General features: G+C 40.3%; 1 protein-coding gene across 1 annotated transcript; it reads right to left on the bottom strand.

The window, feature by feature from the left end:
* Positions 1-5,624: 5,624 nt before the first annotated feature.
* Positions 5,625-8,286, bottom strand: LOC108670757. The gene is made up of 3 exons (XM_018158249.2): positions 8,278-8,286; positions 7,617-7,878; positions 5,625-7,467 (listed from the first exon to the last, which is right to left on the bottom strand). The coding sequence occupies exons 1-3, from the start codon at positions 8,284-8,286 to the stop codon at positions 5,981-5,983; spliced, it is 1,758 nt and encodes a 585-aa protein (XP_018013738.1). The 3' UTR covers positions 5,625-5,980.
* Positions 8,287-13,099: the final 4,813 nt, after the last annotated feature.

The following is a 13,099-nucleotide window of genomic DNA, read 5'->3' as shown; positions in this document are numbered from 1 at the left end:
AGGCCACTTCGAGACATTAACTTATTTGCCGAACTGTGTTGTGTTGCCAAACACAACACAGTTTGTTGTGTGATCAACAACATGTGTTGTGTGATCAACAACAAGTTTGATCAACATTTGCCAAACATGTTGACATCACTATCAAGGATTTGTATGCAGAAATACCTGAACCATCATAATTTCCTGTCAAAAATACATGTAAAGAGGCATTAAATGGCAAATTTGTCAGCAAGATTTTCTGAAGACATAAATTTTAGTGCTGATGTGTTGCCAAAAATCATTAAATGTTTACCTACTCTCTCATTACTCTCATTAAATATTTACCTATTTTTGCTGCAGCCACGTGTGATGATTGTCAATGAAACGTTTGGGCTGCACAATAGTTCTGCAGAAGCGCTGTACTGAACCAGGGAACATAGTTGCAGAGCAGAGACTTCTCTAGACTCTTCCTGATGTTCATTTATAAGTCTATTAAGCAGGCCAGTGAATTATCATGGATACCAGCATTATCATGTATATAATATTGGCTCCAATCTTGAGTAGATGAGGTATGAAAAATGAACTTATTGTTAAAAATATCTTGTTTGGAATCATGCCATGATGAAGGAGAAGTTAAAAACTTCCCCAGATCCTGGCCAGGGCTAGAAAAGTCCTAAATACTACAGCTATAATATCACATAATTTCAGAAGGTGTGAAATCTTGCAACTCTAATGTCATGTATTTTTGTTTGATTGAAAAAATCAGTTTGCATTTTGCAAACATGTGATTTCATGAAATTTTCAACTTTCTCAATGATGCCACTATCTGCAGTACTTCAACACTACTGCCAAAATATCCAGCAGAATGTAGTAACAACAAGTCAACCCAAAACGTTTCCTCAAAAATCGCATAGCTGCGGTCACATCAGAGCGTTCGGACTGCATTATCACATGTTCAGTTGCCACTTAAGTGAAGACAAATGTTAATTTTGCTGTTTGACTGTTTTTGGGGTAAAATTTGAGATTTGGGGTAACTCATGCACGGACTTTGTAAATAATTTCATGGCTCTAAATGGCTTTTCATGGCCAAGATATGGAATTCACGGCTCAGTGAAATGGAATCACGGCTCGAAGAAATGGAATCACAGCTGGCAAATCCATAAAACCAAGGCTCAAAAAATTCAGTCACAACTTGCCAACTTGCCAAGTAGACACATTCCATGCCTGTCCCCGGCTGATTGATTTCAAACAGGTCGGAAAAAGTCCTACTTTTTCTGAAATATTGTGGCTCTTACATTCAATAATTTTAGTACCGTAGTAGGTATGAAATTTCGCAGCTCTACTGTCATGAATTTTTGTTTGATCCAAAAAATTGCAGTTTGCACTAAGCAAACATGTCATTTCATAAAATTTTAAACTTCTGCAGTAGTCCGCATTACTTTAAAAGTCCTGCCAAAATATTATGCAGAACGTAGTCATCCTAATGATAATAACTCAGCCCAAATGTTTCATTGGAGATTGAACATAGTTGTGGTCACGTCAGAGCGGTCAGACTGCATTAACACATGTTCAGCTTACAGTAAAGACAGATATTATTGTTGCCATTTATTTTAGGGTAAAATTAGAGATTTGGGGTAACATGTGAAGAGACTTGGTAAATAAATTTGCAGCTTGTAAATCGTTTTTCATGACCAAGATATGGAATTAACGGTTCAAAAAATGAAATCATGGCTCAAAGAAATGGAATCACAGCTGTCAAATCCCTAAAACCATGGCTGAAAAAATTCAGTTGCAACTTGCCAAGTAGACATATTAGTTGCCTGAATTCGAATTTGTCAAAATTTTTTAATATTAAAGCCTCAATATTCAAGAAAAACTGGAAGATTTTCCAACCCTGCATATAAACAAGACAAAAATGCCTATGCTTGAGGTTAAATTTGCCTCTCTTCCTGCCCTTTGCCTTATTAATTTCATAAATAATGAGGAAAATAGCACATTTTTGCGTCTAAAATTTGAATTGGTTTTCACCAATAACTTATAAAAAATTATGCTGGATTTTCCAGTTGGTCAGGAATGGAATCCTTCCTACAAGCTACAATCCTACTTATGAATGAAATCTTACTGCTCCAAAGTGACAATTTTTCAATAAATTTGCAATCTTGCAGGGCACTTTTGTAAAAATTTAATAGGATTAGATGGTAATTCTAATTCATCAAGCAGAAGTCTTGCAGTTCTGAAAATTGATAGGAAAGTTCCAGTAAAGTGCAATTGCATCTTGATAATATGAGAGTAAGAAAGTTGAGTACCGTCGACCGGGGCTACTCGGGACGATTTTGAACGTTTTTCATTCATAACTTCTTACCATGAAACATTTCATAAAGAAATTTAGGCTCATTTCAAAGCTCTTTGCAAGGGCTATCACATGTCTTTCCAAAAAAATTCTATGTGCTATTTGTAAGGTGCCAGAAGCAAAAAAAGAGTATTTTTTAGAATCAGTTCATTTTTAATTTCCTCATTTACTCGCGATTTAAACCAATTTCTTATGTACAATAATGCAGGTATACAGGATACTTTACTGGTCTACATATAGGGCTCAAAAATGAACTTGAGGTAGAGTCTAAAAAACTCTCAGCTTTGCCACTACGGTCCTGAGTAGCCCCGCCGTGCAAAAATGGCCACCATTTTTTTGGATAGAGGTATGTAAATTCCGCAAATAAAGTTTTCATGCTGACACTTGTCTGCCACTTTTTTCTAAGCAAAATTTTTTAATATGGCAAATCTTTTTTTTTTACTACAGACCTTAGCAGAAGTAACTTTTCAAAATATTGTCTTTTACCATTTTTTTCAAAGCTAGTAAATGTAGTGTTTTTTAACTTCATTTATACTACATACTACATAGATAGGAAAAATGTTGATGTTTACGCCACTATATTTAGTTTTGCAATATTCCAATAAGTTTTGCTACTAAAACAGTTTTATGTCGTGTCGGAGGACTGTCCTGAGTTACCACGCCTTTCCCGAGTAGCCCCTGTTGATGGTATATTATATGGCCATGGCGGATGGCCTACGTGAGCTACGTCCTACGATGCCGGATGCCATAGTGGCAAACCAGAGCATTTTTGTAATCAGTTAATTTTTAATTTCCTCAATAACTCAAGATTTTAACCAATTTCTTAAGTATGCTAATACTGGTATCCATGATATTTTACTGGTCTACTTATAAGACTCAAAAATGAACTTGAGACTAAGAGTCTAAAAAACTCTCTGCTTCATCACTATGGGTCACGTCACTATTTCAACTGTCTAGTACGCATGCGTGGATTGTGGAACTAAGACAAAGCTTAATATAAAGGAAAATTTTGAGAAGTATTGGAATTACCCTGGCACTATGCAGAGGGTGGATGCAGCATCGCCAATATATGGATTTTTAAGCCCAAAGCGTCGCCGGCCATTTTAAAGATGCGTGGCCAGGTAATTTTTAATGAACTGCCATTTACGCTGAGTAATGACAAACTATTTACAAGGTTGCATGCACGTGTTACCCCAAATAACTAATTTTACCCTAAAAACAGTCCGATTGTACAGCAAGTGTCAACTGAACATGTAATAAAGCAGTCTGACCGCTCTAATGTGACCGAAACTACGCAATCGAAAAAACGTTGTCTACATAGATAGGAAAAATGTTGACATTTACGCCACTATATTTAGTTTTGCAATATTTCAATTAGTTTTGCTACTAAAACAGTTTTACGCCATGTCAGAGGACTGTCCTGAGTTACCCCGCCTTTCCCGAGTAGCCCCGGTTGATGGTATATTATATGGCCATGGCGGATGGCCTACGTGAGCTACGTCCTATGATGCCAGATGCTATAGTGGCAAACCAGAGCTTTTTTGTAATCAGTTAATTTTTAATTTCCTCAATAACTCAAGATTTTAACCAATTTCTTGAGTATGCTAATACTGGTATCCATGATATTTTACTTGTCTACTTATAAGACTCAAAAATGAACTTGGGAGTTGAGACTGAGAGAGAGTCTAAAAAACTCTCTGCTTCGTCACTATGGACGTCACTATTTCAACTGTCTAGTACACATGCGTCATGCGTGGAAGTTGGAACTAAGACAAAGCTTAATATAAAGGAAAAATTTGAGAAGTATTGGAATTACCCATGATGTCATTTATGTCAGAATATGGTTCATTTACCCTACTTTGCTCCAAGTGGGAAAAACAACTACCTTTAGGGCTGCACACGCACGGAGCCTGCACGGTGCACCTAGAGCTTTCCTGCCGCTGCGGCGCTGCCGGATGCCATTTCCAGAACCGCAAGATTTTTACCAGATGAATTAATTTCTATCCAATTATTAACAAAAGTGCCATTTGGGCCGTCAGGCCGTGAGGCGGCGAGCGCGAGATTACAATTGTATTAAAAATTTCTCACGTTAGAGCCGCAAGATTTCAGAAACAAGTAGGAAAATTCAAATACCTGCAGTTTGCTCTTGCTTGTCTTAGTTGCCTACTTATAGCACTCAAAATTGAACTTGAAGCCATTGAATTAAGAGTCTAAAAACTCTCTGCTTTGCACTCCTGAGTTGCAAGCCTGCAAGGTACCTAATTGTTTCAACTTTTCAAGTTTTAACTTTTACCCACAATATTACAAAATTTTACCTGATATTAATCCTCAAGCAGCAACATGATTGGGATCCCATTTGGCATTTGCCATCACCATTGAAGTTAAAAATTACCAATAAAAACTGAAATCAATTTGATATTTAACAGACTTTTTCTCTGTAACTATTCTACAAGTTTGTTGGTGTCATTTTCAGATTGATCATAAAATTTCTTTTCAAAACCACTTTTCTTCATCTTACAGGTTACAGCTCATTCCAAATTTTTGAATCCTGGTAGCCTTAACATCATTCTTTTAATGATTCTTTGAACATTTTTTACAAGAACATTGTACCACCAGACTGAGCAGAGAATATAATATTTTCATTGAAGTTTATTCATAGCTCAGAGCCTCAGGGCTCAGGCTATTGCTTTCAAATTGGAACCCATGGATATGTTTGAATGAATGTAGTAACTAAGACCTTTCTCAATTTCAAAATGTTTTCTTCACTTAATACTCGAACTCGTACTGTCAGTGTCTGACACTGACAGTGTAAGACAGTGAGACCTTTCTCAATTTCAAAATGTTTTCTTCACTTAATACTCGAACTCGTACTGTCAGTGTCTGACACTGACAGTGTCTTGTAAAAAATGTTCAAATTTTAAAGTGATAATTTTCAGTTCAATTCTTCAGGCTAGTAAACCTAGGTTAGGTACTCAAATAATTGGGATGCTGAGGCGAATACAGGAGGCTGCTAAAGCTAACCACATTCCGCGATGATTCTTGCTAGAGCGCGGAATACAGCGCACTCTTATGAGATTCTTTTTTAATTAAATTCAACATTACCGCTCGATAATTGTCTATTGAATTTTATTTTACTAATTTAGATGTGTCACAAAAATTATTCGTTACAGCCTAATATCGTCATAATTATATGTAGGATACATACAGATATAACGTGCTGACAATGTAACGCGCTTGTAACCAACGAGAGGATATGATGTTCTTCAGGATATTTACATGGAAAAACTAACAAGACTTGGGAGTTGAAATTTATTAAAGTCGAAAATTAAAACTTTACATCTAAGCTAGATACTGCACAATTGCAAAGTTCGCCTAATTCGGATGCAACTTTCAGCGTTATTCATCTGTAACGGTCAACTTGAAAAGTAACTACACCACAGGCATGCTACAACGCTAACTTCATCACAGAGCAACACGTACACATAAACGATAGTACGTTGTATAGCAAGCGGAATGTTTTGTGCACGTTGAAAAATTGGCCTGACTATAAGAAGGTTAGGCCAAGAAGTAAAAATTTCAAAAAGCTCAGACTTGTATACGACAGTTGCAAAGGGTATAAGCTTACAAATTGTAATCGTGCGAAGAAAGGGTTCAAGGGATGAATTGGACCCCCATTGCACTAGCAGGTTTGAGCCACGAGAGAGAGGGATAATGGGTTGCAAGATATATCCTGAGGTTCTCAACCAGGCCACTGAGGTTGTGACCACCCACCAGGAGCTCTGCAGGCAGCTGCTCTAACCACGTCACCAAGAAGGTTTGTATCTCCTGCAGCTGCAGGGTTGGAATATTGACCACATTCCTCATCTTGGTTATGAACTCCCCCGTGAATAAGTCCGTGATGCCGAGGTCAGGATCGTTGAAGTATTGGTGTGAATAGAAGAGTTCGTAAAGAGCCACCATCGGAAACTCGTACATGATATCCTCCATGAGCTTCTCGAAGGGTTCCACAATGAAGTGCGAGGTCATGTCAGAAAGGCTCCAGAGTTTACGGTAGGGGATGAAGAGTACTGCAGAACCGTTGTAACTTGACAATACCCCAGGGGGGAATGCGGCAGCTTCGGACACAGCTGGGGACCCTCTGCGTCTCGAGAGAGTGCCGTTCGTTCTCTTGTATGCGTCTGTCACCTCTTCTTCCTCTGCTATATCGTCTTCGTCAGACGCATTATCGTCGCCACTGCCTTCGTTTATATCCGCCATCGTGGTTTCGTTGCCGAAATTATTTACCATAAATTCGCGAGTTCCCGGCTCAGTGGCGTTCATCAACAACGCACTCGTTCTCGCCAGCAAACTTCGGGCTGCGCTGAAGAAATCCTCAACGACGTTACGCACTATTCTGCCGAGATTTTCCTCACGCCCCTCGTCATCCCCCGCGTCACCCCCGAGAGGCGGAAGTGGCACTGTGTCATGAAGTGAAGGTTGATCCTCAGAAGTGGTACTCTCAGAGGTTACGTTAAGGGCATTCATTACTTGCCTCAAGTTCCTCGCTTTAGCCAGGCCATCCAAGATTGCAGAATCTTCTTCAGAACGGCGGACGCGGTGATTTTTGATGACATCACCAACCTTGTTCTCCAGAAAGTCGTCTTCTCTATATGGACCCGCGCTAGCTAGTGAAGCCTCACTCGCAACAGGTTCTTGCGAGGTTGTCTGAGCTCCAGAGAGAGGGTTGAGGTCCTCAGGGATGGAGGAGGGCGGGTGTTCCAGGCGCATCTGTCGCCCCAAGTACTCGGTCAGGAAAGTCGAGAAGTCCCTGTTAAGCTCGTCGGCAGCGACGGGAGCCCTGCCGGACTTGGCGGGGGCGGCGGATGTTTTGGACGAGGCAAGACTCCCGGAGATGTTGACCCGCGCTAAGAACTCCTGCAGGAGTCGCTCTGTCCTGCTCAACTTGTCGGGGAGGTCGGGAGCCTGGCGACGGCGGCGCGTGGAGGTGGGGACTGAAGTAGGGGTTGGGGTTGTGGATGAGGAGGGAGTCGGGGTGGCCAGTATTGGGTCCACGGGGCTGCTGAAGAGTGCGTCGGGTGAGGCCTCGGGAGGAGAGAGGCGCTGCCACGCCACCAGCAGCGTGTCGTTCACCACACCAACTGAGGGCACAACGAAAATGACATGAAATACTGAAAATTATTGTCCTTGCATGAAATATTGCTCGGTCAATTTCATTATTACTACGCAAAAAACATATTGAATATAGGGTTTAATATACACATTCATATACATTCAACCATAACCATACTTCTGATCGGGGGCAGAGCGTCTCCCAGCCATCCCCGCAGAGGGGGTCGCGGGAGAGACGTGAGGAATGCGAGGAGCTCGGTCAGGGCGCGGGCACGGAAGAGGGGGGAGGAGGGGGGCAGCGCCTCGNAGAAGAATGACGAACAAAGAGGAATGAGCCCGACGAACTCACCGGGGGGGAGGGGGGCGCCGGCCTCCCTGAGGGGGTGGGGGGCGGCGGCTGCCAGCAGCGCGACGATGAAGACGAAGGACAACATGGCGGCCTGTGGTGACATTCATACGTACTTACTATTGCATATACTTATAAATTACTTCATATTACACATTAAAAAAGGTACATACCTACTTACTATTGCATTACTTCATATTACACATTATTATCTTAAAAAGGCAGGATACTTCGTCACGAAAAGTATATGAATCGGCAACAGGCCATGGGCCTATTGCTTCAGTGCCGACACGTCTATTATATTCTACATTAGCTAGATAATATTACATCAATTATATACTAATATGAAATTAATAATAATCGAAGAAATTAAGAGTATTCTTCCTCTAAGTCTGCTAGCAAGGAAGACAGTCTGGCACGACTCGACGACGACGGTGTCTGTGGAGGCTGACACGTAGTCTAGTCTTAGTCGTAGTAGTAGCCCTAGTCTTACAATCGCCATAGTCTGAAGATAGCCCTAGTCTGAGGATAGCCCTAGTCTGATGATAGCCCTAGTCTGATGATAGCCCTAGTCAGCCGGCAACGACGTAGCTCACGTAGACCGACACACTGCAACTCACCTCGACTTCTAACCAAGACTGATCAACTCGAGGATGCCGGTGCTGCTTATATACGTGCAAAAGCCGCAGCTAATGCAGCAGCTTCTTTGACTTAAAAAGCAAGCCATGAGTGGGTTATTCATCATCATCAATTTAGAAGTTAAATGAAATTTGCTTATTAAACAAATTCATTAATTGATGTTCATTTTGGTCAGAACGATGCCAAGTATGCCATGGCATTCTGCGCGCAGTGCAGGTGCTGCTGATGCCTTGCATGCGACCAGCATGGGTATCGTGAAAAAAAATTTCTATTTTTTAGTGAGAAGAGAAGCAAAACTTTTTTAAAATTTTGTTGAGAGCACAGTGCTCGCGATCATTGGTCCTTGTGATCGTATACTCATAGATTTCCACAAACCATGGTCTCTGAAACAGCCACCTGAGCTGGAAATTTTCTATCATCGCTGCGCATTATTACGGTCATCATTGCTTTTTCAATTATAATCGACATAAAATGTTAGCATCGCCTTTGTAAATTCACTACAATATCTAAGTTTAATGCCGCTTTAGTCGCCACTGCGCCTAGTGTTGTGTCATCGTCCTGGCGTCCCTCAATGGAAACGATGTTGTTGGTGAACAAAACTGAACGACATCTTTCTCGCGGTTACGAAACAGCTTCATCGATATTATGTGGTAACCAAACTCAAATGAATAGTAGTTCTAATAAGTACTATACGATTTTATTAAAGAGCGGCGAGGTAAGTGCAGTATCTGCTGAGTGGCGACTCATATATGTCACTGACGTGACGAGTGAACTGGTGTGAAGTAAACATTGTAGTTTCTCCTCAAATAAATATTTTCTTTGAAAGACAAATTTTTGCAAGGGAGACTAATATGAACCGAAAACTCGCAGCTGCCGTGCGAGTTGCGAAGAAATTTCTAACTACATTCTATACAATTTTAACAATACTTTTCAACATTCTATAAATTTTTTAACGATGACGAGTATGGGCATATATATAAGTTTTGACCAACAAGAAATTCGGACAATTTATAAATGAACCAAAACCCCTCAGGTCTATCTACGTCTAATTAGTAGATCAGACAGATCCATTCAAGATTATGACTGTCAACCCAGAACAGAGTTATTCATAACTTTGACAATAGAATATACTGACGCTCTTGCTTTACTAGCTGTTGTCACTGTGCGCAGGCAAAGGCGCAGGAGGAAAAATAGAAAGATTTGGTGCAAAGAATGGCTGTTGAAAAGGTCTTCAAGAGGTAGTTACGGACAACTGTTTCAAGAGTTATCATCGAGAGAAAGCGATTTCTTCAGTTACTTACGAATGCCTACGAATATTTTCTATAACACCCTTGATAAAGTAACACCATTGATTTCTCGCGAAGATACTCATCTTCGTCGGAGTATTTCTGCTGGCGAAAGACTTGCAGCAACTTTTATTTATTTGGCTACAGGTGCTTCATATGCCCGACTGCAGTTCAATACGAGAATTTCAAAAGCATCACTCTGTCGTATAATCCCAGATACCTGCAAGGCAATTTACAGCTCAAGGATGAGTACTTGAAGATGAGTAACAAATTGAATAGCTGTGTTCTTCATATCTCATTACTTTCTGTAGGGTTTTACCCTTCGCACGATAGTAGGGGAAGAGGGTAAATAATTATTCGACGAGTATAACATTTTTATTGTTATACATGACAATTCATTGTGAAATTCCTTTTGAAATATATATGAATGATTATATATGAAATATATATACGGTATATCGCCGTAGAGAACTAGAAGAAGAACTTTCAAGAAGAGAACTTTTTTATCAAGAACTTTTTCAAAAAAAGTTTTTAATAAAACTGGCATCATTTTTAACCAAACATGTAGAGAACTATGTAAACATAGAAGTACAATCTCGATTGCATCAATAACAAATAAAAACAATTCATTCCTAAACATACGTCAATGACCTTTCTATTGCAAATGCATTGTTTTGCCAATGCGACACACTTGAAACAAGCAAAGCTAAATTAATTATATGTGAAATGGCTCGAATGAACGTGTGAAAACTATAACAATCATATACTACGTAAATAAGTACAAACTGACTAGTAAATGACTTGATATAATGATTTGTTTGCTCTTTGATTAGGGTGTTTTTAGATCGCCTAATCCTGTATTAGGTTGAAGCAATATATCTAAGCAAGCATAGCAAATGGTTGCGCTGATTAATTTCTTTGTCAATAGGCATTGCTCTCTACTAGCTAAATCGTTGGCCATTGCTCTGTCCTACAGATAACGCCACCTCCAAACAGCAGAAGTTACCATTTTAATTATAAACAAACGCACAGCATCGTGCTATTGGGCGTGGCAGATGCCAATTATGAACTCATATATGCAGATGTTGGGACCAATGGCAGGGTGTCCGACGGAGGCGTGTGGTCTGGGTGCTCGTTGAGCCGAAATCTGGTTAATGGCTCAATTAAATTACCAACAAATAAACTTCTTCCAAAGAGCGCTACGATCGCACCACACGTCTTCGTCGTAGACGACGAAGAAGCCCTACCTCCTCAAGCCATACCCATTCAGGAATCAAAATGAGGAACAAAGAATATTTTCGTACCGTCTGTCTTGAGCAAGGCGTAGTTGAAAATACAGTTTGAATAATGTGCAATAAATTCCGTGTGTTGCAGACGTCAATTGCCTTGACCTCTGACAATTTATATGTGACAGACGTCAATTGCCTTGACCCCTAACAATTTATATGTGACAGACGTCAATTGCCTTGACCCCTGACAATTTATATGTGACAGACGTCAATTGCCTTGACCCCGACAATTTATATGTGACAGACGTCAATTACCATGACCCCTGACAATTTATATGTGACAGACGTCAATTGCCTTGACCCCTGATAATTGCCTTGACCCCTGACAATTTATATGTGACAGACGTCAATTTAAAGTAATCGATTAAATACTAATTAATATTTTATTCACTGAGATATTTCAGCGACACTGAGACCAGTAACTCGGACGTATTTCGAGTGTCTCTAAAGCAATGCACCTACCTCAGTTCGAATAGCTATAAATATTTTAACATATTTATTGACAGGATGTACTCATTCATATACTGTGTTGCATAAGTTCATAATTTATTCATTTTTATTCACTTGTATTAGGGAGTATTTTTAAATGTATATAGTAAGACTAAAGCTAAAATGATTCTCCACATTGAATACTTGACAAGATAAAAAATAATGAGTAAAGCCTTCCTATAAATATGTTTTGCAATACACATTATGAATGAATACCAAATAGAAATCGGCAGGGTTTGTATAGAGGTATGTATAGATCTAATAATGCGTATGAAATATATATAAAGGGGTGGTCTAACGAGTCGCTTCGATGAAATCTCAGTTGCAGGGCTGCAACAAACACAATAAACCAGTACAAAGGTCAACTCAACAAAGTTTAATTATTTATATTATTTTCTACCTACAGACTCCCCGCTCGCCAGCAGAATGGACTGCAATCGCGGTTGAATTTTAGAAAAAATTGAATTTCCCCAACTGCGTCGGAGCCATCGACGGGAAACACGTCCAGATAACGCCACCTCCAAACAGCATAAGTTACTATTTTAATTATAAACAAACGCACAGCATCGTGCTATTGGGAGTGGCAGGTGCCAATTATGAACTAATATATGCAGATGTTGGGACCAATGGCAGGGTGTCCGATCAAGGCATGTGGTCTGAGTGCTCGTTGAGTAAAAATCTGGTTAATGGCTTCATTCAATTACCAACCAATAAAGTTCTTCCAAAGAGCGCTACGATCGCACCACACGTCTTCGTCGCAGACGACGCTTTCCCGCTGAAGCCCTACCTCCTCAAGCCATACCCATTCAGGAATCAAAACGAGGAACAAAGAATATTTTCGTACCGTGTCTCGAGCAAGGCGTATAGTTGAAAATGCATTTGTAATAATGTGCAATAAATTCCGTGTGTTGCAGACGTCAATTGCCTTGACCCCCGACAATTTATATGTGACAGACGTCAATTGCCTTGACCCCTAACAATTTATATGTGACAGACGTCAATTGCCTTGACCTCAGACAATTTATATGTGTCAGACGTAAATTGCCATGATCCCTGACAATTTATATGTGACAGACGTAAATTGCCATGACCCCTGACAATTTATATGTGACAGTCGTCAATTGCCTTGACCCCTGACAATTTATATGTGACAGACGTCAATTGCCTTGACCCCTGACAATTTATATGTGATAGACGTCAATTGCCTTGACCTCTGACAATTGCCTTGACCCCTGACAAAGCATAGCACGTAGTTCTAGCAACAATTGTGCTACACAATCTGCTCAGACGTGAGTACTCAAGTGAGCACACGCCTCAAGGCAGCATGGACAGCGAAGATATCAACAGAGGCGAGATAGTGCATGGGTCTTGGCGGCAAGACGTGGCGCAGTTGCTAGCTTGAACGACGACGGGGTGGTCGAGTTTTGGAAGAAGCGAGGGCAGTTCGCGAAATTTTCTGCAAGTACTTCAATAACGAAGGACAATTACCCTGGCAGCGCCAAATAGCAGGACTCGGGAGGCCTGAATAATCTTGAATAATACATGCCTCTACTAAGATGACAGACCCTAATAATAAATATGAAATAGAACATTGTTGGGCTATCCATTAACC

This window comes from Hyalella azteca, unplaced genomic scaffold (genome assembly GCF_000764305.2).
Source record: "Hyalella azteca isolate HAZT.00-mixed unplaced genomic scaffold, Hazt_2.0.2 contig3375, whole genome shotgun sequence".
Classification (NCBI taxonomy): Eukaryota; Metazoa; Arthropoda; class Malacostraca; order Amphipoda; family Hyalellidae; genus Hyalella; species Hyalella azteca.
This window is presented reverse-complemented; position numbering and strand designations above follow the sequence as displayed.